The sequence below is a fragment of the Agelaius phoeniceus genome, chromosome 6, assembly GCF_051311805.1.
Source record: "Agelaius phoeniceus isolate bAgePho1 chromosome 6, bAgePho1.hap1, whole genome shotgun sequence".
In the NCBI taxonomy this organism is placed as follows: Eukaryota; Metazoa; Chordata; class Aves; order Passeriformes; family Icteridae; genus Agelaius; species Agelaius phoeniceus.
In genome coordinates this window covers 10,833,374-10,860,556 of record NC_135270.1, presented here as the reverse complement: position 1 = coordinate 10,860,556, position 27,183 = coordinate 10,833,374, and the positions used below count along the sequence as shown (strand labels likewise).

General features: G+C 60.2%; 1 protein-coding gene across 4 annotated transcripts; it reads right to left on the bottom strand.

Annotated features, from left to right (window-relative positions):
• CTNND1 (catenin delta 1) lies at positions 1 to 27,183 on the bottom strand. 4 transcript variants are annotated; one of them, XM_054634710.2, is made up of 20 exons: positions 26,905 to 27,182; positions 13,468 to 13,586; positions 12,413 to 12,726; positions 11,322 to 11,393; positions 10,906 to 11,064; positions 10,178 to 10,710; positions 6,798 to 7,261; positions 6,521 to 6,704; positions 6,146 to 6,263; positions 5,684 to 5,837; positions 5,290 to 5,307; positions 4,975 to 5,043; positions 4,196 to 4,323; positions 3,930 to 4,080; positions 3,499 to 3,691; positions 3,294 to 3,408; positions 2,676 to 2,763; positions 2,294 to 2,341; positions 2,071 to 2,168; positions 1 to 1,663 (listed from the first exon to the last, which is right to left on the bottom strand). In XM_054634710.2, exons 3-20 carry the CDS (start codon positions 12,605 to 12,607, stop codon positions 1,652 to 1,654), a joined length of 2,799 nt encoding a protein of 932 aa, XP_054490685.2. In that variant the 5' UTR covers positions 12,608 to 12,726; positions 13,468 to 13,586; positions 26,905 to 27,182; the 3' UTR covers positions 1 to 1,651. The 4 variants fall into 4 exon arrangements, with proteins under 4 accessions (XP_054490685.2, XP_054490686.2, XP_054490687.2 ...); XM_054634711.2 differs by having other exon boundaries at positions 1 to 1,660; XM_054634714.2 differs by lacking the exon at positions 1 to 1,663 and adding an exon at positions 1,672 to 1,920 and having other exon boundaries at positions 26,905 to 27,183.

The following is a 27,183-nucleotide window of genomic DNA, read 5'->3' as shown; positions in this document are numbered from 1 at the left end:
TCACACTTTAAAAACTTTATTTATATAAAAAAATCATTTTGTTTTAAAAGCGTTACAAGAGTGTGCACAGGAATCAGACAAGGAACGGCTTGGCGCTTCCCCCTCCCCACCTCCTTGGCCCCCCTCCCCACCAGGGCCAAGGAGGAGAGAAGGGGGATGCTGTTTTTTTGGTTCATTTGGAATTAAAAATTAAAAAAGGAATTAGTGTTTTACATATTTAAAGGAAAAGAGAAGAGTTAGATCCCAGAACAAAACCCAACTGAGCTGAGGTGGGGCTGGAAGCAGGGCAGGCCCAGCCAGAGCTGGGGGGGAAGTGTGGCAGGAGCAAGGCACCAGCTCTGCCCCTGCCACCTCCCCATGCCCCGAGAGCCCATCCTGGGGGAAGCCCAGGGCTGGGAGGGCTCCTGCTCCAATTTGCAGCCTCCTACAGAAGCTTCCAGTTGCACAGGGAGCCCCAGGGCCCCCCAAAAGATCACAGCACATGGATGTGCCCCAGCACCACAGCCAGAAGAGGAGGAGGAGGAGCACATCCCAACTCCCGTGGCAGCCCAGGCCAGGATGCAGATGAGCACCCCGCACCCTCTTAGTGAGGGCAGGGGGGTTGGGCTCCCCCCACAAGAGGCTCCCAGCCCCACTGCAGACAGGTAAGGCTCCCAGCAGGGAAGGGAAGAGCTCAGCCCTGCCGGAAGGCCAGGAAACTCCCCTTTCCCAGGGAAGCAGCTGGACAGTACGATTCAAAGAGCTATTTCACAGTGGCAAAAGAAAGGCACGTGTCAAGATAAAGTCAGCGGGGCAGCGCTGCGGGATCCCAGCTCCAGGGGCCCGGCACAGTGCGCCCCGAGCCGCCTGCTCTCCCCAAAACCCTGCCGCATCTCCTCCCTCCGTGGGGACCCTGGCCCATGCCCCAGCACTGACCTCCTTCCTCACAGAAGGATCCTCCTCACACAGGCACTGGGTGGGAGCCAGGGCCCCATCCAGCCCCCTCTGCAGGATCCAGAGCTGGATCTCCCTTCCCATGCCCCCAAAGCCTCATCTAGAGCAAAGCAAGAGACGTTATTGCTGGTTTTCCTTCCCCTGGCCCCTGTGCCTCCAGCCCCTGGACCCTGGTCCTGCAGCCCTCAGAGAGGAGGGATGCTCCTGCTGTCCCCATGGCGCTGGTTAAAGAGTGATCCCACACAAAAAAATATATCCTATAGGCAACAAAACCAAACAAAAAACAAGGCGGCGGCAAGTGAGGTCCCAGTCCTTGTCCCTGTAAGACACCTCGGAGCAGGGGGAAGGTGTGGGAGAGAAGGCAGCTCCTGGTCAAGGCAGAGATCCGAGTCCTTGTGCAGCATCCACGCCGGCTGATCCGGCAGAGTCAGGCAGGAAGGTTTTACTCTCAGGAGGAAGGAGGTGGTGGAGGACGGGAGGAGGAGTTCTCAGTGGTGGTGTCCCAGAACAGGGAGGTGCAGCGGCCCGGAGGAGACCGAGTGGCCCGGGCTGCCCTGGGGACCCGGCCCAGGCGTTTGGCTGGATGGTTGGCACAGAGAGTCCAGCAAAATTCCAACAATAAGACAAGGTAAAAGTCGGTCCATTCCACCATGAAGAGTTATATATTTATATATATAATATATTATCAACCCAAATGGAACAGAGGCAGGGAGGCCAGCTAGATCTTCTGCTGTGGAGAGAGAGAGAGGGACAAGTGTTAAGGCTGGAGAGGGAGTGAGGGCGGAGGCAGGATCACAGCACCAGTGATTGCAGCAGCAGTGATTGGAGCAGGATTTGGCTGGCCAAGCACCCCTAAGAGCACAGCAGGATCTGTCACCACTGTCAGATTGGGCAGGACACCGTGGGACATACCGACACGGGGGAGGGAACAGCAGCATCTTCCTCCTCCTCCTCTACCTCAGGCTGCGACTCCTGCCCCTCCTCCTGCTGCAGACACATGCGGTTAGTAGGGGCCATGGCATGGGGAGTGTTAGTTGTGGGAGCCCAGCTCTCCTCTCCTCTGGCAGACAGGACAGTGACGTGGCATTTCCTGCACCCATCCATCCCACTGTTCCCGAGTTAAAGAGAGCTGCTCACCATCAACGGCGCTGCCTTCACCGGATCCATCTCGCAGAGGTCACCGGATCGGTCCAGCGTCCTGCTGTGGTCCCTCTCGTTGAGTGTGGAATAGTTGTCTGGAGCAGGAGAGGGGACAGTCAGTCAGTCAGTCGTGTCACCTCCATGGGGGGCTGCACCACCCCCGCAGGAGATGTGACACTGCCCTGCTCCCCCCCATACCGAGAGGGAGTCCCTCTCCTACCTGGTCCCATGTTGCTCATCTGGATCTCCTCCCGGGAGGATTTCTTGTCTACAAGCACAGGAGAGCACATCAGGAAAAGTTCCTGCAGTCAGGAGCTGCAGAGGAACTGGTCCCTGCCCCAGCTGGGGGAGCCCAGGCCCAGCTGCAGCTGTAGCTCTGTGACCCAAGGACAACACAGGACCTACAGTGCCAGCCCCAAGAAGCCATCTAAGGCCCAAACTGATGGCCAGGAAAGCCACCCAAGGCCCATACTAATCGCCCTGTGTGAGCAGCTGAGCTGCCAGGGAAGCCAAAGCTGAAGAGCAAGGGAGAGGACAAACACCAGCTGCCCCACAAGGCAGAGGGATGATGGCAGGTACTGGTGCTGAATACAAGCACATACCTGTTTTTTGGTTCCTGTCGATGAGAGGCAAGGTGCTGTCATCAAAGGAGTTGCCTCCCTGGGTCCGAGAGGCATTGTTCAGGTTCACCTACAGCAACAGACAGTGACCACTCAGATCCTGGGCCCAGAGGTTCCTTCCTAATCAGCACATTCCAGCCCTCCAGCACCAGCACAAACCCAGGAATCCTCCCACAGCCCTTGAGTGGAAACCCAAAGTAAGCAGAAGGTGCCAAAGCCCCTACTGCATCCCCATCAGAGTGGGGGGGCCTGCCTAGACTGGGGCAGTGCCTGGCTCTCCAGCAGCAAGGGCAATCCCTGTTTTTGGGAAGGAAACTGAGCCTAGGAGAGTCCTGTTCTTCAACACTGCCACAGCAGCACTTAGAGCGACAAAAATCCTCCCTCATGTGAGACACAGGACGTGACACTTCACAGAGTGTTCCTAGCAGAGACTTCCTGCTGGCCGTTGGCTGAAAAACAGCACAGGGACACCTCCCTGGGTGCCCAGTGCCACCAGCAAGGTGAAGAGCCACAGGCCAGTACTGCTAAGATCCAGGAACACCCTTTGCCCTACTGCAGGATCCCACCTACCACCCGGGCCACCACAGGGCATCCCCACACCTGGAAATCTGACTTCTTCCAGCCTTCCTTCTCAAGGGGCTTCCGCAGCTCCTTATAGCCCCAGACTGTCTGCAAGACGAGGGCAGCTGCCCGGACTTCTCTCTCTGAGCGGTTCCTAAAAAGAGGTGAAGGAAGATATGTTTGGAAACCTGGAGAAAGTGAAGCCCCTCTCCACCCCTGGCATCATCCTTTGAGCAGAGCCTACCCAGATTTGTTGATCAGCACAAGCTTTTCGATCCCCTGTGTTTCCCGGAGCTTTTTGGCCGCCTCAAGGTTGTCCACGATCACTTCATTGATGGTGTTGAGGATTGACACCACTGTGTCCTCAGAGAGGTTTTTGGCAGGGGTCTGCTGGCCTCCAGGCAGGTTCTTCACTAGGTTGGGGATGGCATGTTTGCCTGGGAAGGATAAACAGCTGGGTGTGAACAAGCAGGAAACAGGTCTGAAGGGAAAACCACTGACAGGTGACCTGTTTTGCTGTTCCCTCTCTGCAGAGCTCAGCACTCTCTGCTCTGGGTGAGGGCAGCAGACAGAGGCTGGGCTGATGCTGTGCCCACACACTTCCCCAGGAGCCAAGAGGAGAAGGAGGAAGCTCCTGCCCAGCCTGCATGGATATAGGGAGCGTGCCATCCTCACCGATGAGCTCCTTGTTGCGCAGGTCCACGGCCAGGTTGCGCAGTGCCCCGGACGCCGCTTTCACCACGCGCTCGCTGTCGTGGCTCAGGAGGTCGGCGATGGAGGAGAGCCCCTTCTCCTGGCGCAGGGCTGAGCGGATGTACCGGCCATACTGCGGGGAGGCACAGGGCCACCGTGTCACCCGGGGCTGGGGACACCGCTGCCAGCCAGCCCCACGGGTGGTGTTCCCAGCTCCCCTTCCCTGACCCAGCTCCGCGGGCACTCACCGTCCAGCTGCCAGCGCACAGGTTCTGGATGGCTCCTGCTGAAGCCTCCAGGATGGCTGGAGTCTTGCTTTCCTTCAGGAGGGAGATGTATATCCGCACCACTTCTGGCTGGAAGAGGAGCTCATAGCCTGCCAGGAGGACAAGGGTAGGAAGGCTTTATCCAAGGGTTCTACTAGTGTCTGCCTAATCCAAAGGGGTACTGCTGGGCAGATGAAGCTGGAAGCTTCTACCCAGGCTCCCAAGGAGTGGGATCTTTGGCACAGAGAGGCCCGGGCTGCCCCAGGGTTTTAGAAACCTCAGCCACTCATTGGTATGGGGCTGTGATTCACACTTGTCCCCAGAGGCTTCTGGGAATGACCCTTCCTCATCCTCATGGCTGAGGAACAATTTAAGACTGAGATTTTAGCTTTAACTCATGCGTGTTCTTCATGCCCAGGAGTGAGGAGCAGGCAAGAGGGCAACTGTGCTGCCAAGTCTGAGACCACCACAGAGGGCTGTGTCACTGTGCTGTCGCTCAGCCCCGGGGGCAGTATTTCCCTTTGAAGCCTGTCCTGAGGCAGCGCAGACCTCATCCATGCACAAGATGCTCACAAGTACTGGCAGAGCTCATCTTTTAATGCCCAGGAATGCCTTGGGCATTCCTGCTCCAAACCCAACTCCTGCCCATTGGAGAGGCTCACTTCAATGGAAACAGCTCCTCTCACTCGCTCATCTCCCAGGCTGCTGTAGCAAAAGCTGCCCTGACACCCAGGTCCTGCAAAATCATTCAAGGAACATACCTTTGGCTGGAGTTGTTCTTTTGGGAAAATCCACTGTGTCGGCACCAGGGTCTTCTGGGAGCTTTTTACCTTTGAAGGGCAAGTGGAGAGGTGTGAGACTCCTCCCCACCCGCCTTGGCCCAACAGCTCTTTGCCACTTGCAGGAACAAGCCCAGAGGCGAGCTGAAGCCAAGCGACCAGCATGTGGCAGGAGGGGACATTGGGGACATTAGCCACACTGCAGGCAGAATGTGCCCAGCTGGGGAGGGGGGCAAAGAGAGCTGGAGAGAGCACCCAATTAAACCATGGAAAAAGTAAAACCAAGAGTGCACTCACCTCTGGAGAACCACTCGTCTATTGGTGAGGCGGAGAGAAGGACAGGAGAGAGGGGAGGCAGGAGGAGAGAAGTGCCAACAGCATCATGGGGCAGATCATTTGGCAAGAAAGCAAAGGGAAGGGGAAGGGGCAACACAGGAGAAAAGGGAAGGCGTGGAATTAGTGGACATGTACCCGTCACCATCCCGCCACCACAGCTTGTGTCAAACGCTTTGGGCAAGCCAAGCAACAGCTCCCAGAGCCAGGGAAGCAGGGATCACTGTGCCTCCAGAGAAAGCTGCCCTTCAGGCTTCACACGAGGATGCCCGAGTAGGAGCACAAAGACCCCAGACCACCCTCAACACCTGTCTCTGCTCCCCTCCCTCCTTCCCTTCCCTGCTGCTGGCACACGAACCTTTGCCCTTCTTGGCCCCGAAGCAGCTGGCATTGTGGGGCCCAGCGTTGTTGGCAGGGACAAGGGGCGTCTCCTGGTAGCGCTCGGCGTGGGGGATCTCACGGTGGACTTGGTAGGACAGGTTCCTCAGCAGGCACACACAGTTCTCCACCAGCTGGGGAGAGAACCAGAGTGTCTGACGCAGAGACAGGGAGCAGTACTCCAGGTCTGCGAGCTAGGGCCTGGCCCAGCCTTCAGCTTAAAGATCAAGGAAAATTCAAGCCAAGATTTTATCCAGGCTGATCAGGAAGCCCTGAGTCAGGTGACAGTGGTGTGGGGATGAGTGACACAATCAGGCCCCTGTTGGAGGGCCAACATTCCAACCCAAACTGCAGGCTGAGTGCCAGACACTTCCTGGTCCGAGAGCGCCAGGTGCACCCCACGCAGGCTCTCCCTTTCCCAACACCAATCCTGCTGTGGTACCTTGCTGTCAGAGTCCTTCTGGCCGATCTCAGACTGCACGATGTAGATCAGGGCGTCCACCAACCCGTCACATTCCCGCAGCTTCCGACGGGCCTCGCTCCGCTCCGAGCTCACATTCCTGGCAGGCAGAAGAGAACGCTCATGGGAGAGACAGCTGAGGGGAGGCGAGGGGCAGCCCACACCCCACACAGCTCAAGAGAGAAAACAGCTCCTGTAGCTCCCCTCACCGTGGGTACATGCCTCCAAACTCAAGGCCTGCACCACCAGCAGCTGTCTTATGAGAGCAGCTGCTCCACAGTCCTCTGCAAGTGCCAGGAACAGCCCAGAAGGAGTGTTGCAGCCCAAACCCAGGCCAGTGCTCTGTCAGATCCATACCTAAGGCAGCCAGCGGTGTTGGTGAGCACTGACTCCCACTCTATATGGCGGGGTTTGGAATCCTCGTTGGGCTCCCGCTCCCAGCCGGAGCGGGGAATGACCACCTCATCGGTCAGGGCATGTAGTGCGTGATCCACGATGGCCATCTTGATGGAGTCGTGCGAGGACAGGTTCCACAGCGTCCCTGCAAGGCCACAAGTGGAAGGTGAGCGCTTGCTCCCTGACCACAGACCCCACCCCAGGTGCCAGCCTGTCCTGCCCTCCCTGCAGCCACTACCTGTGATGACCTCGGTGAGGTCCATGTCGTGGGCCTTGCGCAGCAGGCGCACCAGCGCGGGCACCCCGTCGCAGTTCTTGATGGCGATCTTGTTATCCTGGTCCTTGCCGAAGGAGATGTTCTTGAGAGCTCCACAGGCACCGTAGTGCACCTCCTTCTTGGGGTGATCCAGCAGCCCCACGAGCACGGGGATGCCCTTCAGCCGCCGCACCTCCGTCTTCACCTTGTCGTTGCGGTAGCACAGGTGCTGCAGGTAGGCGGCCGCGTTGGACTTGACGGCGTCCAGCCGGAAGCTCAGCATGGCGATGACCTCCGGCAGCTCCGGCTGGCGCCAGTTCCCCGGGGCCGGGCCCCCTTTCCGCAGGCTGTCCAGGCTGGCCAGACTGCCCCGCTCGTGCTGCGCCAGCGGGGCCCAGTAGTACCGGTCGGGGGCCACTTCATCCACCAGCATGTCTTCATAGCTCCTAGGAGAGAGGGCAAGAGGGCGTCTGAGCACAGCCCTGGACCAGGGGGAGGCAGTGCCCCTTCCAGCCCACCAGAAGGGATGAAGCTGGATCTCAGTCTCTGACTCCTGCAAAGGCAAGAGCCAGCCCCACAGGCAAGGTGTGCTGCTGTCCTGGGGACAGGCTGACTTGGGCACCAAGAGCCACACAGCCTCCAGGGATCAACCTCGTGGCTCCCAGGACAGGCTTGGGGAAGAGCCATGGTCCCAGACCCTGCCCTGGCCAGGAACAGCTCACCCACAGACTGGCAGCACTGGGAATGAGCCCAAACAAGCACACAGAAGTTTAAGTGTAACTACTGGCCCGCATGCCAAAGTAACATTTCCCACCCCCAGAACATACACCTCTCAAATCCCAGATTCTCCCATTTTTGCAGTCACTGGCACTATAATCCTTCCCCAGGCAGAGGAATCCTGTAGATTTCCAGCAGAAAGGGATGGGAGGGGACAGCTCAGTCATCCCTGCTGTGAGAGCACAGAGCACATTCAAGCAAGACCCAAGGAGAGGCTTGTACCTCCACTCCAGCTCACACCTGCCCCAGGGGCTGCTCATGCACCTCTGGAGCTCCTGGATCAGGCACAGGCAGCTCCTGCCCCTGAGTATCCCTACAAGGATGGTGGAAAGGTCCTGCTGCTGCCATCATTTCCCTTCCTACAGCCTCTGGTACAGGAATTGCCCAAGCCACCAGCTTTAGAGTCACTTCCACAGTCAGACAATCCTGGGCACAGTGGCACAGCCGTGGTGTGGCAGCAGGCTGCCAGGCTGGCTTCCAGCAGGTCCCAGTGGGGACATGACCCATGTCTGGCTGCTCAGAGGTGCCGAGGAGCAGCAGCACGAGGCTGGAGCAAGACACAGTCACCAACACCTTCCAACACAACTGGCAGCTGATCCCACTCCTGTGCCCAGACTCGCGCTACCCAAAAGGGAGCTCCCAGCCCACTGTGGTGCTGGATCCCACCCTGCAATTGTGCAGGATCTCCTCCAGGCAAGATGGGGCAGGCAGGGAACGGGAAGGACCCTCTTCCCTGCAGAGAGGGAGCTCTGACAGAACCCCAGAGCAGGGGCTGGAGCTCTCTGCAGCCGGTGGCAGCTAGCACGCACAGCGTCCCGCGGCTCGAGGCGCTCCTCGGGCTCCGCGTGCCTGGCAAGCTGCCTCCCCAAAGGAAGTCGTTAACAGCCAGGCTCCTGCTCAAGACAAACATCTCTGAGGCAGGGGGGATGCTGCTCTCCCTGTTCCCATTCCTGTGAGCTGGGCAGCCAGTGTGGACAGTAACTGAGAAGGTGGGGGACAAGCCAAGTTCAACAGCACATGGATTCCACAGATTGCTGTGATCTTTATCACTCTGCCCAGGGAGAGGGAGAGCTGGCTCAGGGGCCCAACAACCCATCTTTCATACCCTGAGCCATTACTGCAACTCCAACAGAGCTGACCTTCTCCCTCTACATGACCCACATACCCCAGTCTCCCACCTGGCTGCAGTTCCTGCACTTGACTCCTGTAACCCCCTTCCTGCAGGACATGGAGGAACAGGAGCACAGACACCTTCCTGCGCAGCAGAGAGGACTCATGGTCTCAAAGGCCACCCAGGACACAGCCCAGGGAAAGTACACAAGCCAGAGCCTCTGTCTGGACAAGCAGCCAGGGGTTACTTGTGTAACACCTTCTGCCCAACATGCTCCCTGATGGCCATGTCCTCAAAACTGCCAACACTGGCTTGTCCTGGGCTGCCCAAGGAGGAAGAAGCCTGGAGCAACCCTGCGTGCCCTCCTCCAGCCGGCACAAGTTGCACAAAGCGAGGAGGCCGAGCAAATCTATCCGGGTGAACAACTGCTCCGACTGGTTCACCACAGCCCAGAAGCACTTGTGCTGGCACCAGCCACAAGGACAGACAAAGCTGCTCCTTCAGTCCCTCTGGCAGCCAAGAGCTACCACAGATTTATAGCATGCACCTGGATCAGGGAGATCTCCACAGGGGCTGGGGCAAGAGCCTCCTTTCCCCCAGGTCCCTCCTGTTGCCTCTGTTTTATGTCCCAGGATCTTAGGCAGCCTGTGCTAAGACTTACCTGTCTGCCTGGGCCCACTCTGGGGCACTCAGGAGGTGCTGGCACAGTCCTTTCTCCATCTCCAGGACTCTGTCTCAGCCCCTTGCTCCATGCTACCTCACCACCCCTAGAACCTGCCCAAAGCCCTGCTGACAGCCCAGCCAGAAGCAAAGCAGAAAGCAGCGCTTGTGCAGGGACAGCTGGCACAAGAGACCAATGGGCAGGAGTCATAGCCTCAGGCAGGTGACATCCTGAATGTTTGGCAGGGCAAGAAGGACCACCAGGACCCTGCTCTGGCCTCCGAGGGCAGCATAGCCCAGCAAGCTGGAGGAGCAGCCATCACCACAGACACACAAGGGGGAGAAGCTGCTGCTGCCAAACAGGTTGAGCAGCTTCTCCCACCCTGCCCTGCAGCAGGGTCGGGCTGTGCAGGAACTGAGCCCTGCTCACCCCAGCCTGGCCTAAGCTCCCCTTCCCGGGGCTGCTCTTGGCTCAAGGAGAGCACAATCATGGGACTGCAGCTGCTCCCGACACACAACCCACACAGGCACCGCTCCCAGAGGAATGTGCCACACTGGGGCACACACAGCCCTGGTGGCACAGAGGGAAGGGCCTGGAGCTACATCCAGCTGCCCACTGGAACTCCTGGCTGCAGGACGACCAGCTCAATTAGCACCCAGGTCTAACCACCAATTAAGCAGACAATTAGAAGCGGATGCAAGTTTTCTCCTGTGCGAGCCGCGTCTGACTCAGCTCACAGTGTTGCGTCCATGGTCCTCCTTCCTCCAAGGATGGTAAAGTTCAAGGGACACCCCAGAGACTCCCGCCACGTACCTGAGCCTCCGCCGAGCATCAGACGGGGTGCCCGCCCTCCTGGCCGTGCCATAGTCAGACATGAGCCCGTAGTCCACATCTTCGAAGCCCACGCTGCGCTGGTCATCCTCCAGGCCGTAGGGCTCGGGGTGGAAATGGTTGAGGTCCATGTTGCTGCCCCCAACACGCACCTGGGGCTGGGGGCCGTAGATGTCCTGGCGGCTGGGGGCCCGGTAGGCGTCTATGGAGGGGCGGTAGCGCTCGTCGATGCGGGTGACGCGGGACAGGCTGCCGTAGCTGTGGTCGCTGCCCGGGTACCCGTCCTCGTAGGGGCGGCCGTAGCCGTCGGGATAGTGGTAGTTGCGAGGGAGGGTGGCCGTGCCCGCCTGGCCCAGATAGCTGCCAGGGCCCCCGTTGCCGTTCTTGCGGAAGTTCCTGTCCATGGTCTGGACGTAGTTGCTGGTGACGGGGGATGTCTCCAAAGGCAGCCCGTCGGGCCCCACCGGCACCTGCTGCACCGTCCGCGTGGTCACAGTCTTCACCACTTTCTTCACCTGGAAGGGGTGACACACATGCAGGACATGCTCACATCAGGAAGCCTATCATGTCCCTGTGTTCCCAGATTCCCCTTCCAGCCCAGCATTTTACTTCAGGTACATTTCCCACCCTGTTTCAGCTCATGGCAGAGCACCCAGCCACCAGGGTCCCTCACCATGCCCTGTCCCTCCATGGTGTCCCCAGGCCCGTACCGTGGTCTCTGTACGCCGAGTTGTCCCATCGTCTGATGTCTCCACAGACACAACCGACATGGCCCCTTCCGGGTCCTCCTCCATGGTGTACGTCTCCTCCACGATCTGGCCCGGGTCCTGCATCCTGGGGATTGTGCTGTACAAGAGGTGGCTGTGGTCCTGAGGGGAGAAAGTGATAGGCAGTCAGGCCCTGTCACCAATCTGGGCCTTCCTGCTGTCAGCTGGATGGGAGATCTTTCTTCACAGGGAGCCCTGATGCCTTTTGGAAAAAGGTACCTTTAAGCCAGGGTGGCCACACGAGGAGCCCAAATCACCCTGTCCCAGTTGGAATGGGGACACTGGGGCACTGTCCGGCACCCCGGCACCTTCCCACAGCAAGCAGGCTGCCCACAGCCAGAGGGCTGAGCTCCCCCTACCTGTGGCCCGTTGAGCTTCAGATCTGAGTATTTCTGCCTTTCCAGGTCAGCATCGCCCAGGAAACGTCCGTTCTGAAACACAGTAGGGCAGCAGGCCCGTTACTACACTGATCTCCTACACCCATCCTCACTTCCTGCAGGGCCTGAGCAGCCCATCTCATGCATCTGACAGAGACACCCACCATGCACCCCACGGGACCCCCAGCAGAGGAGCACCCTCCTCAGGGGTCTGTGCCACATGCAGCAAATCTCCTCTAGGTCAGTCTGGGCAAGAGTAGTCAGAAGAGACACCCCGACAAACCAGCTCTCCTGCACGCTCCTGATGGAATGGCCACAATCATTCCCTGCTCCCTGGCAGGGCCCTGGACACCTTCCACATCTCCTGACACAGGAGTCACCAGTGACCGCAGAGGCCCCCACAGGCCTGAGAGAACCACGTGGTGAGCAATCACAGGGTGCTGCTGTTTGACACTTGAACTCTTCCTCTGTCCACCCTGCCCTGCCCCACAGATCCCTCCTGGCACCACCACCTTCCACAGCCAGAAAGGCACCTGGCTCCTGCACACCACCATGCACCAGCCCTCCAAACACCCCTCTCCAAGACTGAGCCTGAAAAAGTGAGGAGACGCCTCAAGCCAAGGTAGATGAAACCACATTTCCAGCCCTGTAGAGAAGATCTCTCCCAGCCCTGGCTTGGCCATGTGGAGACAGAGAGAGTCCAGGGATTTGTCCTTTGTCACACACAGAGGGAGACGCACACCTCAGCCTCAGCATTTCAGCTGCCCTCCAAGCAGCCGAGAGGGATGGGGAGCAGAGATGCCCTCGAACTGAGCACAGCCAACCTCTGACCTTCCCAAAACCAGAGCAGAGCCGACCTGGCAGCAAGACCCTCCAGACTGGCACCTCCTCTCCTGAAGCCTCTGTGTGCCAAGGGTGGCCTGCACACCCCCAGACCGACTCCAGTACACCAGTGCCACAAGAACAGCCGGGCCCTCCTCCACCTCCCGTATCCAAGGAGGGCTCCAGGAGGGGAGGCAGCTCCAGGGGCTCCAGGAGCCTGTGCACGCCCCTGTGCCAAGGGGGTGTTTTACCTGGTGCCGCCGGGTGAGCGTGCCGTTGGCCAAGCCCGGGCCGGCGTCCTGTGGGGAGACCCGGACTCGCTCCAGCTGGGCTGAGACATGGCGCCGTTCCTCCTCCAGGGCCCGGGTCAGCTTCTCGAACTGTGCCTCCTGCTCCTTGACAGAGGCAAGGATGCTGGCGGTCGACTCCACTTCCGAGTCGTCCATGGGTGATGGGTGCCCAGGGTGGGCAGGGCGGGGGGCACGGGGAGGCACAAGCAGAGGCGGCTTGGTGTCAAGGTGAGGGTGGGAAAAATGAGCCAGAAGGGCAGGAGCCCCTCTCTTCACTGCACATGATTTTGGGGGAGGAAAGGAGGAGAGAAGAGCGGTCAGAAGAGACTGATTTCATTAAGACAGATTTTCAGAACAGGAAAAAAAAAATCTTATGGCATTAACACCCGCTCCCACCCATCACCAGAGAGCTGGCAAGAGGGTCCTGGAGCAGGACTCAGCTGCAAACTGCCCCAGCGTTAAAGCTTGGAAAAGTGGCACTGTGGGAATGGAAGGTCCCCCCAGCACAGCAAACAGTTGAGGCTGAGCCAAGTTCAGAAGAGCTGCTGTGGGCTGAGGGAACACTTCATGGGCAAGGAAAAGCTGCGGGCAGACAGTGCAGGAGGGGAGGGCATGTCTCCAGGGTGGGGCAGGGGACACTCCTGAAGAATAAGAAGTGACCCACATCCTACTGCTTCCTCCAGGGAAGGGTGGAGGGAGAGGGCCATGCTACTTATCTGCTCCCTCCTCCCTAGTATGGTAAGAGATGGGGAGACAGCCCTGGCTCCACAGCTCCTTCCTAGCCAGGAAAGAGGATGGAATGAATCCTTTAGGGGGATCACATGAGCCCCTCTGACTGCTGCCAAAACTCACCACCCTCCAGGTATCCACCAGGCTCTCCCTCCAAGGATCCTCAGCCCACAGACCTGGGGATGGGCTTTGGCCTGGACCCCTCCAATAGCCCCGCCCAAAGGAGAACAGCAAGTGAGGCATAATCAACATTTTGGTACAGAAAAGCAATATTCTTCCATACAGACCTGTCAGAGGAGGAAGCTCAGGTTTGATTGGCAAAGGCACTGGACAACCAGGTCTAGACGCAGAGAGTCATGGGAGAAACAGCCCAGCCACCACACTGAGGAAGCAGGAGGGAAGAGAGCTGCAGGGACAGCGGGAGCAGGTCAAAATCACACACAAGAAGCCCTCAACAGGAGGTAGGGCAGGCACGGAACTGGGAAACGGGCGCCTCTCTCCCACCCCCTCCCCTCTGAGGGATGGGTCTGGTCAGGCTGGTGGGGTGGCAAATGCGGCGCTGCTCCCACAACAGCCCCCAAGCTCCACGGAGACTCCAGCAGCCCTCACTGTTCCCACCGACGGAGAAACGGCAGAGGCGGAGAGGAGTGGCCAGGGCTCAGCCTCCACCCCTCCCGCGCAGCCCGGCCGAGTCCCTGCAAGCCCGAGAGGTTTTCCCAAAGCTGTGCAGTCATGGCAGGCATGTGGGGACTCGCTCGAGCCGGGCAGGCAGCACAGAGGCTGCTTTCCCACGGTCTCCAACAGCGGCTCTGCCCACTCCCCTCCCCGGTGCCACCGCCCCAGAGGGCTGATAAGGACAACCCGGTGCTGAGAGCTCGCACAGGCAGCATCCCTGTTCCTGCCACCTCCTGCAGCCCCTCCAGACCCATCCCGCAGCACATGCTGGTGCACAGCAGCTCAGTAAAGTCTTCTGATCTGTCAAAGCCCTCCCCACTGCTCCTGTGGCTCTGCTCCCCAAAGCCTCCCTCGTGTGTCAGCCACGGTGGCACTGCCGCAACGGAGCCCAGCCATGCAGGGTGGATGTCTTCCAAGTGCTTTGGAGGGCGCCCACAGCACGTTCCACCATCTGGTCACTGCCACTCTGTCATCTGCCTTCATCAATAAAAAAATCCAGTTGCTCTACTTGTGCCCACGTGGTGCCCAGCAGGAGAAGGAGCCGTGGCACACCCAGCACACCCACCCCAGGGAGAACACAGCCCACCACACTCTGGAGCCCAAGAAGCTTTTGGAGGCTCCCAAACATTACTCCTGGCTCATGCATGCAGCTTTCCACCCCTCCCACCTTGCAACAGGTACTCCCTGAGCTTTTTCCATCAGATCAGCTCCCCTAGCCTTGTATGGAAATGCAGGGATGGCTCTGACCTTTCCTTGCTGCTCCCCTGCCCTGTGGATTTGCAGGATTCTCCAAAGGAGAGGGTTGGTGCCTCCCAGAACAGTGCTGATACATCCCAGCTCTCATCCATGCGTAACATTCCCTATCTCTGGTGGGCTACCATCCACTGTAAGCAGGGGCACAGATCCTCAGCCTTTCCAGGACCCCCTGATGGAAGGGGAGTGCATCCTTGCCACATCCCAGTGTTGTCCAGCAGGACACAGAGCAGTCCTACCACCCCAGACACCCTATGCAACTGCAGCATCCAAAATCCCAGCCAGCAGTCCCCCTGGCTTAATGGGATTTGTTTCCAGAGTGGTATTTCAGCAAACCCTTTAAAAGAGGGGAACTGTGGAGAAGCAATCCTCTACAACATGGCCTTGTCAAAGCAGCTGTGCTCCCTGGCCAGCCCTCAACTGTCCCAATGCAGAAGAGGCAGATTTTTAGGGCACAGGAGGGCAGAGACTCCCTGAGCGCATGGAGAGACTTGGCTGGTCTGGTCTCATGAAGAGGATCATGCCTGCAGCAAGTGTAGACCAGCAGGGTCTGGATCTGTGGGAAACATGGACAGGAGATACAGGAGCCCCCTTGTTCCCACATGGCTGCCAGGAAGGGCCCACAGAGCCCACAGGAACACCCCAGCCCCAAATCCCCACCTCTGCACATTCCCTGGGAATGGGGCTGGGAAACATGGACACTAACAATGAAACTTGCAGGGCTGTAAGGGCCCCAGATAAGGGGCCAGAGCAGCTGTGAGGCTGTTTCCTTCCCGTCCCTTCCACAGGGAGTAAACACAACAGCAAGGGAAGGAACAGGACAGGTCGCACACCCTCCGGCTCCAGTGGATGCTCAAGGAGGGGCCACCTGAGGGCCTCCCAGCAGGATCAGGCCACGTTAAACAGAGGGACTCAGTGCCAAGGGGGGGCTGCACTGCCTACACAGCTGTCATTCCTGCCCTGAGCACTGGACACAGCTCCATGATGGGCAAGAAGTGCCAGCAGAACGGGGTCTCTCCCAGTTTTCCTCCACCACCAGGACAGACCAGCTCCCTCTACTCTCGTTCCAGCCATTGTCTTCATCGATCTGGGATTAAAGACATAATTACAGAGAGGCAGTGCCAGGTCCAGAGAGGTCAGCAAGAGCTGTCTCCTCAGAAACAGCCAGCACCATCCTGGCTGGAGCACGGCCATTCCCTGGGTTTGGCACACAAACCCCAAACTTGGCCATACACCTCCCAGCAGTGAGGAACCTGCCCCACATTCAGGGATAGGGCCCCTTTTGACACGTCCCGATGCTGTCCCAGGCACTCAGTGGCCATCTCTGGAATGAGACAGGGAGGGCAGGAAGGGGAGAGCCTCAGCTATGCATCCTGCTCCCTCCAGCCAGTGAGCTACTCGTGACAGTGCAAAGCCAAGTACACAGGAACCCGCAAGGGTGAAATTCCAGGGATCGCTTTGCGCCCATTCCCCTCCTCCTCCCCCCCCAGCCTCTGAAGATCCAACTACAGAGCATTCTTCAGAGCCAGACCCTGACCGGCTCTGAGGATGGCTCATGAAAGCCTTTTCATCATGAGAGAGGCACTTGCTGACACACCCGTTACTTAAAAACCCCAGCAAGCCAAAAATATTTCAGCTGGCTCAGTTCAGGGCAAACCAAAAAACCTAAGGACAGAGCACACCCTGAGCAGCTTCACCCCAGGGGCAGAATCCTCTCTGTGCCCCCAGCAATCAGTACGAGGGGACCCAGGGAACAATGCAGCGACTCAGGAAGTTTCACACCTAAATCCCCCTGGCTTTATCTCCCAACTTCTCGGCACCGACCCCACCCTGTGCTGTGCCCACAGGTCCCAAAGCCAGAGCGGGTCCACTGGAGAGATGTCACAGAGCCTGGGGAGCAGAGCTGGCCTTGCTGGCCAGGAAGCAGCTGCCAGCCCACCTGTGTGCATGGAACTTCCCCACCACATTTCTCCCATCTGGATAAAGGCTTGGATACAGACAGGCACCCCAAACCCTGAGCCCTCCACAGCTCTTCTGCTGCAGCCAGCTGTGCCACAGCAGGTTCTTCCAAAACCTCTCACCCCAGCTTCTCCAGCAGAAGTGCCTTCCCACAGAATAAATTCTTTGCCTGGAAAAATAAATTTCCAGGGCCAAACCACAGACATACCCACCTAGAGTTCACCTGCACCCTCCTCTGCCAGAGGATGGAGTCCAGGCTTTGAAGGCTCCCTACCAGAAGTGTTTTCCTGGAGTCTGCCACAGAAAGATTAACCCCGGGGCCCAGACCAAACCAGCAGATGGGGAATTGTACTCCACAGGCCAGTGAAAATGGACAAGATCTGGCAGATAAGACTCAGACTAGAAGCTTGACAGGCAGCACCGCTGCAGCACAGGGGATCCCTGGCACAGTCCTCTACGTGGATTCTTCCAACAACCTGCTCCAGCCCTGCCCCATGCCCTGAGTCCCTGGAGAGCTATCACCCAAAGGTCTTGGGATCCCTGGGGCTAAGGCTGCTGCCTCAGCACAGAACACTTTGGGCAAAGTCCAACCCAAGCACCTACAAAGTCAGAATCTCCTCTGCCACATCATCCCCGCCCCAGCACCCTGCTATGGGACACACTGCCATCATCCTGCTGCCACCAGGGAGGGGGAACAGAGCTGCATCAGCTCTGTCTGCCATATCCCAGCCCTTCACACAGCTTCACTGCTTGTTTGTGACCCCCAGACACCTGTCCAGCGCATGGCAAGGTTTATCGCCATGGCCAGACACCCTTGGCAGCCCCCCACACCATAAAACACGAGGACAGCCCTTCTCCAGCTCCAGAGTCAGGATGGACACAGCCCCTCATCCAGGCTGGCTGAGCCCCTGTGGGGCTCCTGGGCCAGACCCACCTGCCAGGCTGACAAAGAGAGATGCTCTTCCTGAGGAATTTTGCAACACAGTCCCCAACTCCACTCCAATAACTGGCCTTTCTCTCCCAGCCTGAGGGCCTGAGGAGAGCCAGCTGGCTGCCCACTCTCTGAAAGCTCTCAGCACCAGATCCCATCCAAGAGAGAGAGAGAGGAAGTAACAAATTCTCCTGGTTCCAGCTGCCTATCATGATGCACTTAGGAAAAACAGAAACTCCATCAATAATTCAAGCCTGCAATTGTCCGAGCGCTTGCAGTGCACTTGCCCTGCACAGGCTCACAGCCCTGCTAATTCACTACAGGCTTCTGGTCAGTCTCAATTACCTACAAAGTAAACGAGCCAGCATCCTTGGCATCTTTCCCCATGCCAAGCACAGGGTCCAGGCTCACACATCAACCCTCAGACCTCAGCCTGGCTGAAGCAGCATGGGAGGGGAGACCACAGGCCCAAGCTCACCTGCTCCTATGTCCAGCTCAGAGCACCCATGGCCCTCAGGCCATGGGGGGAAGCAGGACAGTTGATGGTGAGCAGTAGATCCCATATCCCTGCGCAGGTGAAGGAGAGTTTTGGCTGTTTCTCTCCCAATCCCAGAGGCAGGAAGGTGCCCACAGCCATCACCTCAGAGCAACCCACCCTTGAGGGACCCCTGCCCAGGCTGACACATCTTTGCTGCCAAGCTGAGTGAGGCCCCTTGCTCCCATTCCCCAGCCTACTCTGGCCCTGCTGGAGCTTGCATCAGGGGAGAGGTTTCCCCACCTCCTGCCCTGGCCCCCAGGAGGGCTCTTCCTCCTGGCAGGTCACAGAGCACAGCGGACTTCGGGCAGGCTGGCAGGTGGCCAGGAAAGGGCACTTCTGCAGCAGTTGGACACCGCCTTGGGCCGCCTGCCTGCTCCTGCTCTGGCCTAGCCACACCTTCCCCGGGGGAACCGTGCCCCAGGTGCTGGTCATGGCAGGAGCCCGGCGGGTGAACACCCAGGAGTGGCGCCGCGGGCAGGGACAGGCACGGAGCCGTTCCTCCTCCGCCCTTGACACCCAACTGGTTGGACTGGCAGCAGGATCGCCACCTGGCCTACCTCACCCATCGCCCCCAGTGCCAGGGATGATGGCCACGTAGCCGGGATGGGTTGGGAAAGCCTCCCTTAGGAGAGGGGAGTCACCTGGAGATGCAAGCCGGGCGCAGATCGCACCTTATAAGGGAGCGGGCCGGCAGCCAGGGAGCAGGATGAGGAGGGAGCGATAAGGACAGGGTGGGGCTGGAGGGGAGGAAGCAGGAGCGTGGGTCGTTCCCTGAGCCAGGGCAGGGGGCTGAGAACGGAGATACCCATCGGGTCAGCAGGACGGGTCTGGACACAGCCGATGATGGTTGTGAAACACGGGCAATCCCCTGGGGAAGGGATGTGTCCCTGGCCGCGCTGAGGTCACCGGACCGGTGCCACCCCAGCAGGGCGCAGAGTGAGGCAGCCGAGCACGAGCACGGAGTGGTGCAGGGTCGGCTGTGGAGAGCTGGGATTGTTCTGCTGGAATGCCAGCAATCCTGCGGCGGGGCAGCTGTCCCTCCCAGGCACGCCGGGGGCCACTCACCCCCCCTCTGAGCACAGCCCAGGACACAGCATGCCAGGAGCTCCTTCCCTCCAAGGAGAGCCGGGAAGCTGCCGACCCTCTGCACCGGCTGGATGGAGCACCATGGCGAGAGCAAGGGAGATGAGCTTCCCTGGGCATTTGCAGGGAGGAGAGGGGTGCAGGAGGGCAGCCAAGCCGCTGGGCTCCAGGCAGAGACTCTGTCCACCCGCAGCCCCCAAGTGGGATGGCCACAGGGCCAGAGCCTTCCTGCCAGCAACATCCTGCTGCATCCCACCGCCCAGGGACACCTCAGCAGCCCTGCTGCCACGGGGCACTGCTGCGAGGGTCCCCACCCTGGGGACAGTAGCAAGCAAGGTCCCTGCCACCTCTCAGCACCAGCCCCTCGGCTCACACCCCCAGGGCCAGGAGATTCACATGTCGGGAGCCCTGCAGCAGCACAAAGGCGGCTCTCTCCTCGCTGTGGGAATTCGCAGCTGAGCGCTCGGCAGGGACAAAGGGATTTCACAGGCACATCCCCAGCCGGCGGCCGGCCTCCCTCCCCCCGGCGTCCCCGCTTCCTGTCACAGTAGCACCAGACCTCGGGGGCGCAGCAGCAAACAAACACCCAGCGCCGGATTCTGGGAATGGGGCCAGAGCATTCCCGGGGCAGGCCACACTCCGGCAAGCCAGCGGGCTCCTGCATCACCCAGCGGCTCCCGGGCAGGGGGAGGCAGCAGCCCCCAGCTCTGCCAGCGCGGCCCGAGGCAAGCAGGTGAGCTGGGGGGACTGCACGGCTGCCCCTGCTCCACCCAAGGAACAGCGGCCACCTCGACGGGGGACATGAGCTGTCCCCATGGCCACAATGCTCAGTGGACGCTGGCGCTGAGCTGAAGGTCAACGCGGCCCCCCAGGCTCCAGCCATGCCAATGTCCCTGCCCTTCACCCGTCCCCCCACCCTCTGCCGGGCTCAACTTTCCCATTCAGCTGCCTCTCTCCCGTAGGGAAAACAAACACACCAGAGATAAGGGCCATATTGGCAGAGGCCAGGGAGCAAAGTCCCCTCAGTGAGACACGAGGCTGCCTGGCCAAGCCGAGGGCACGGCAGATGGGGGAAACTGCTCTCTCTAGCTCCCCATCCCAGGGGCACATGAGCTACTCCAGAGCTCACAAGTGCTGCTGGCTGTGCCCAAGCAGAGAGGCCACAGTCTGGTGGCCAGCATTCCCAGCAGGACTAGGAGCAGCCTCCCTTCGTCAGGCCACGGGGACAAGCACCTACAGCTACCTGTGCCAGCCCAGCACACAGACACATGGATCTGGGACCCTTCCCCGGCATAGAGCACTTCCCACAGCCCTCTTCCCAAGGAAGTCACTTGAGATCATTTCCTGTCCCGCACCTGCAGCCCCAGGAACCGGTCCTGGCTTCCAGGCCCTGCTCCAACCAGTGGACAAAGGAGCAGGGCCTGGGAGGACAGGGGAATCTCACTGGCACCAGCACAGGACCTGCACCGCTGGGGGCAGTCAGCACTATCTGCCTTTCCAGCAAGTCACCAAAGAACTATGACCAGGAGTGGGGACAAGGGTAGGAGATAGAGCCCCCCAGTCTTCCCAGCAACCCCACCTGGGATCACCCCATCCAAAGGGTAGCCGGGCACCCCTGAGGCAGACAGGGCACCCTTCCCTCTTAAAAAGGAGACACCCTCCCCTGCCCACACTGAGCAAACAGGTGAAGTAGCATTTGGTGAGGGAGTGGCCAGGAGGGAATTGCTGAGATTAAGACCAGCCGGCCTGAGGGAGCGGCCCAGGAGAGGGACCCCCTGCCCCCCCTCGCGCCAGCCAGCCCGGACTCCCCGAGCAGGTAGGGCGGCCACGGGCTGAGTCAGAGCACAAACCACGCGGGGCTGGGCTGAACGCCCCAGCTCGGCATGACCTCATCAGGTACCCAGCTCCTGCTGGAGATGGCTCCGAGGGCCCTGCCAAGGGCTGTAATGAATGGGTGAAGGAAAGCCACTGGAGAGGCATCAGGCAGGAGCCAGGGAGTGAATCACGGCTGGAGGTGGGGACAGGGGGGACCTTGCTGCAGCAGGGTGTCAGCAAGTCCCCCAGAGCACTCCAAGGCCCCACAAGGTGCACACACAGGCTAGCAGGAGCCAGCGCTCACACAGAACAGCAAGGGACAAACAGGACAGCAGGCCAGCAGGACTCCATCCTACCCAGCCCCCTGGCCCAACTGTTTGCACCCCCAGCTCTCGCTGAGAAGCACCTTCCCAGGCTCCTGTGCGAGCCAAAGGGAAGGAAACCTGCGCTTCCTGGTCAGACGGGAGATGACATCGTGGCTTCCCTTTCCTGCAAGTTTCTAAACACGACGTCCTGCCAAGGGCCACTCCCCACTGCCCCGGCCTGCATGCAGACGATCTGGAACCAGGCTGGGAATGCCAGGCATGGGCACCACCACCAGAGCAGCCTCAGCCAGCTGGGCCAGCCAGGAGGCCAGCATGGCTCAACCAGGAGAACAGATGCCTGGCCTTCCAGCTTGCTGGAAGCAGTCTGCCTCCAGGGAACACATCTGAGGGTTCCTCACCCACAGCGCTATCACATTCCTGTCCAGGGCTGGGAACATCCTAAGATGAGAGAGTGGAAGATGTTTTCCAACCCCTCGAGGCTCTGGCTGTGTCCGCCATGCCCCAGAGATGGGCTGGTTACCTGCAGAGCTATGGCAGCACCAACACCACAACCCCAGCACAACACGTGGCCCCTAAGCCAGCTCTCCAGCCTCCCTCACACACCTCATCATCTCCTTGTCTGGACAACTCCCTCAGAGCTCCCTGACACTGAGGGGCTGCCAAGGCTCCTGAAGGCAGGACAGGGCACCCCGGGAAGCCAAGCATGAGTCCCCTCAGAGCTCTCATTTCTACCAGAGCTTTGCTCTGCAGGCCCATCCACCTGCCCTTCACAGGGCGGCTCCCCTTGCTGCCAAAAGGAGAATGAAGAAGGGAAGTGAGTGGTTGTCCACTCCAGCCAGCTGCTGGGGACAGACCCTAGGCAGAGATCAGGGGAGAGCAGGTGGCTCTGCCACACCAGTGTGCTCTGGAGGTAAAAACAGGCAAAAAAGAGAAGAGAGAGTAAGGATGGCACAAAGCCAACCTGGAGAAGCAGGCCCCCCACATCAGAGAGGATTTCTCCCAGAAACACCCTGGGCTCTCCACCTCCTCCCCCTCAGACCCCAGTGAGCAGGAGGGGGACAACATCTCTCCCCCTGGAGCAAGCCGACCTGCCCACAGCCAAGTCAAGCATGGCAAGCAGCAGCCCTGCATGCAGCAACACGCTCGCAGGAATGTGTTACTCCACTGGGCAAGGGGCCTGCCAGCAGCATGCAAACACCCCCGGTGACCCACCCTTCCAGGTCGGAAAAACTCGTCTTTGCAGTTCCACACACTCCCTCCCACCCACAGCAGATACCCACACGCAGGCCAGCAGCACCGCCTCCCCTTCCCGCCCGGGCCGGGACCGGGAGCACCAGGAAGCAGCTGAGAGAGCCAGGGGCTCTTCTCGGAACGGACCAGCCCCAGCGCCACACGAGATGGGGCTGAGAGGAAAAGGGATTGTCTGGGGACAGCCAGACGCCTTCCTCCTTCTGCATGGGCGGGAACCAGTTCCCCACATTCATCCAGTCCAAGGCCTTCCAACTCACACATGGGGCCACCTTGCTCCCTCCCCCAGGTAACCTCTCTCCTATGCAGGAGGTGCTTTCACAGCTACAAAAGCTGCGTGAGACGAGGGGAGAAGAGAGAGTTGCCCACTCTGGCTGCTTTCTCCCCACACCTGGTGCCTACAGCCCAGCCCTCGGGCACCCAGCAGTGGCAGGTACAGCTCAGGTGTGCCCAGGAGGGCTAGTGAACTTTGAGCGGCATTTGCTGTGACCAGGGCCAACGCCCAGGGGAACAGAAGCAGTCAGGGCCAGGATGGAGGTACAGGAACAGCTCATGCCCTCACACACAGGAGCCCAGCACACTACTGCCACCAACCCCAGCCCATCCAGGGGCATCTCATACAAGCCCTGGAGCTGCAGATGTTTCCAGAGCACCACCACCCTGGCCAGGCTGTAAGAGAGCTCTTCCCAGGGCTTGGCCCTCACCCCAATTTGCCTGAACCCTTCCCTGTTTGTGCTGGAAAGCTTGGCACACCTGGACAAGCACCCAACCAAGACTGGTACCACAGCAGAAATTCCCCGTCCCATCAGCACAAACATCTGGGCACAGACCTGCTAAAATCAAAACACAGGGTAAGCCTGGCTCAGGCCCTCAGGCCAGCAATGGCACAAGCATTCTTGCAGTAGGTAAGAGCTCTGCAGTGCAAAGTCACCACGGACCTGCAGTGTGAGGTTAGGGACACTGGCACAAGTTCCTGGGCACCCACCACTCCTATGAGCACCCCCTGGCAGGGAAGCACATCTCCCTCAAGGCAGCAGGAGCCAGCATGGAGGGTTGGGCAGCAGGGACCAGTTGTTCCCACCCCAGTCCAAGGTCCATACTTGGACCCATGGCAGACGTCCCACTGCCAACCTCCGACCAGCAGCTGCTCCAGGTTGGGAAGAGCAGAGGAAAGCAAAGGTGACTGGCACCCAGGTTAAGGGTTGGCCCATCCTGGCACCACGCCTGGCAGCTTGCGCTCCTTAGTCACTGGTTTGCCCCCACACCCAGCAGAGCCAACTCATCTCACCCCTCCTTGCACAGGCCACCACAAGGAAGCAGCATTTCTCACAAGGAAAAGTTGCTTCGTCCACAGCCAAAGGGAAACAGGAGGATCACACTGCACCCACTGCCACCCCAAAGCCCTCCAACAGGCTGAAGGCACACGGGAGCACAACAGAGCACATTAATCCAGAGGTCAGGCCCCACAGACAGCAGTCACTGGACAGGGCAGAGGGACAGGCACTCCTGTGCCAAACCAACACCAGCAGCCTTCCTGGAGGGAAGGAAGGCGGATTAGCAACAAGCACAAGACAGGCAGGAGCTGGACAGACTCATCAGCCTGCTGCTGGGGGTTTCCAGCACAAGAACTGGCTCTAAGAAACCATTTCCTCCCCCAAACAGCCTCCTCAGATGATATACAGCAAAGAAAAGGTTGTAGCCACCTCAGAGAACTCGAGGACTTTGGTCAAGAGCCCGTAAATCCAACTCCTTTCTGACAGCCTAGCGCTAAGGCACATTCCTGAACTCCGTGCCAGAGGACAACCTCCTCTGCTGGCCAAGCCCTGTGTCACACGCAGAGGAGCGTCTGAATTGCCCAGGTTCGGCTTTTGTCATCACATCCAGGCAACACCTGTTGTCTTCTATTGACCCAAACCAGCTCCGGGTTCCGCTTCTCCCTGTCAGCGAGACAGGGACAGGACACAGCCACAGTGCTGCAGAGACACGAGGGTTCAGAGCCAGGAGAGCTCTGTACTTCCCTGGAGACAGCATCACCACAGTCTTGGGAAAGGGCTCTGTCCTTGCCAGCAGTAAATGAGAGACAGTTTTGAGGGGTTGTTGGGAAGGGAAACCAAGAGCTTTACCCAGCACTTTCTCCCTAAGGCCACAGACACTGGTAAGCTATTTTGAGAAGCCAACAGCCTTCCAGGCATGATCCAAGCCACACTATTATTTTCTGGGTGTCCTAAAGCCACCTCCACTGCAGATACAATGGGCCAAGGTCTTATCTCCGTGCCAGAGGCTGGAGGAGGGAAGAAATGAGAGGCAATCCAGGGACAGACGCTGGCTCCGCGGTCTGGGCTGGACCATTCATCTGACTCCCAGCCCATCTTTAGGGAAGGGATGGCCTCAAGGGCTCCTCAACCACAACGATCAGGCCCTGACCTCTGTGTCAGAAGGGAGGAGGCTCACCCCTCTGCGGCAGCCCAGGCAAGCCCAGCATGCTCCACTGAGCGAGCACTTTCATCCTCCCACCGCTTCCAGGAAGGTTCCGCACGAGATTCCAGCAACGCTGCACACGGCAAAGGACAGTCATCTGCACACTCAAGAGTCCAGCCAAACCCAGCCAAGTGGAAGAGCAGATCCTTAAAAACTGCCTTTATGCTGTTGACAGAGCATGAGCAAACACCAGCACGTAAACAACCTGCCTCAAGAAAGCCCTGGGAGCAGGATGGAGCAGACAAGGTAACTCTGGAGAAGACGACTAATAATTTTCCTGACGAGGCTCTTGCCACTGACCTGGCAGACACGGCCCCGCTCCATTGGCAGGAGCTCCAGCAGAGGCTGGAGCCTGGGAGTCACCAGCCAGCTGCTGACCCCACCTTCCCACAGCCAGGAGAGAGGGCATGGAAGTTGAAACTTCAAACAGAAGCTGTGAGCGTGGCTTACAGGAACCCAGCATGCCTGCAAAGCTGAGGACAAGCTCAATTCTCCACACCAAAGACCTGGAAAGTCAAGTCCAAAAGCATCTGTGCAGCACAGGGAGGGCATCAGTGAAACTACAGGTAGCTGCAGTTCAATACCATCACAAGGCTCCATGCACCCAGATGCTTCTCTCTGGCTCACCAGGAGCTGGGCAGAACCCTGGGTGCCACAACCCTGGGAGAGGAGCCTCCAGCTCCTGCTGGTCACAGGACAGCCCAGGCCCCCCAGACAACGCCCTGTGAGCCCCATCGTCACCGGCTCCCTGGAAGGGCAAGGGCACCGAGCCCTTGGAGAGAGAGGGAGGCACTCCAGGAGGTCCACCCCTCTCTCCAACAATCAGAGGAAGCTTTGATGTCCAGGCTCCCTCGCCCAAAGCCCAGGGCCATAACGGAGGTGCCCCACCTCTCTTCTGCCAGCCCGCGGGTGGCTCGCAGATGCCAGCAGCCCTCATGACTGAGAGGCACCCAAACTTTCTCAGCCCAAGCTAAGTCTCCTCTCAGCAACGCTCCGAGGAGGCATAGGAATGCCCACCGTGCAGGGCAAAGTGATGCCGGGGACGGTCACAGGAGAAGGCACGACCAGCGCTGGGGGAGGCAGCCGGGCTGTCGCTAAATGACAGTGTGGCCAAGGGAGAGTCAGAACGAACCGGCGGCTGAGCAGACCCCCGAGGCCGGCTCCAGCACCGTCCTGCCTCCTCGGGAAGCGTGTCGGTGTCGCTTGTGAGCTCGGGCGGACGGGCCTGTCGGGCTGTTTTGAAGCTCAGAGCGATTCCATTAGGAGGAGCCGCAGCCCCACCCGCACACTTGACCCCCCCGGGCACACCGTCCCCTTCCCCGGCAGAACAAAGGCGCAGGCGAACGACACACCGGCCGAGGAGCCGCTGCGCACACCGGCAGAGCCGAACCGGGCGGCCGGACGCACAGACGGAGAACCGGACCCTGCTCCGGCCGAGACCCCGCGGAGGGACCCAGCCCCGATCCCCGCCCGAGGGCGGGGGGGCCCGCCGGTGCCGGCCGCGGGAAGCTGGCACACGGGCCGCCTTTGTTCCGGGCAGGGCGAGCGGCGGCGGCCCCGGGCGGGGAGCGGGGCGGCCGCCCGGCCCAGCCGCCTTTGTGTCGCTCCCCGCGGGCTCCCGGGCGCCGCCAGCGCCCCCGCCAGGGCCGGGCCCCGCCGCCCCACCGGTCCCGCGGGGCGCGGCCGCGCCTGGCACGGGTTCCCGGGCAGGACGGGACTCCCGGGGCCCGGTACCGACCGGCCCCAGCAGGAGAGCGCGGCCGAGCCCCGATCCGGCCCCGCCGGGCGAGGACCGGCCCGTCCCGCCCCGCCGCCGCCGCGGGGGCGTGCGGCGCCCGGCAGGCGCCGGCCCGCACCGGCTCTGCTCCCTCCCCTCTGCCCCCTGAGCGGCGGCACGGAAGCCGCGATCGAGACTCACCGTGGCCGGGCTCCTCGGTGGACGAGCGAGGGGGGGCGGTCCCGCCCCGCGGCGGCGGCACGGCCGCCCGGCCCGCTCCGCGGGTCCCGCCGCGGCGGCGAGGCGAGAGGCGAGGCGGGCGCCCGGTGCGGCGGCGACGCGGGTCAGGCCGGGTCCCGCCGGACGGCGCGGGGCGGTGTGTGCGGAGCGCGGGGTCGATCGGGTCCCGCCGTGCGCCCGCGCCGCTCCCGCACCTAAAATGGAAGTTGGTCCGGCGGGCGGGGCGGGGCGGGAGCGGGG

Coding starts and splice junctions, on each gene's coding strand:
- CTNND1 (XM_054634714.2), bottom strand. CDS start 12,607: ATGGACGACTCGGAAGTGGAGTCGACCGCCAGCATCCTTGCCTCTGTC. Junction 2,169..2,293: donor GATGAGCAACATGGGACCAG/GTAGGAGAGGGA, acceptor CTCCTGCTCCAG/ACAACTATTCCACACTCAAC. Junction 1,921..2,070: donor TGAAGGCAGCGCCGTTGATG/GTGAGCAGCTCT, acceptor ATGTGTCTGCAG/CAGGAGGAGGGGCAGGAGTC.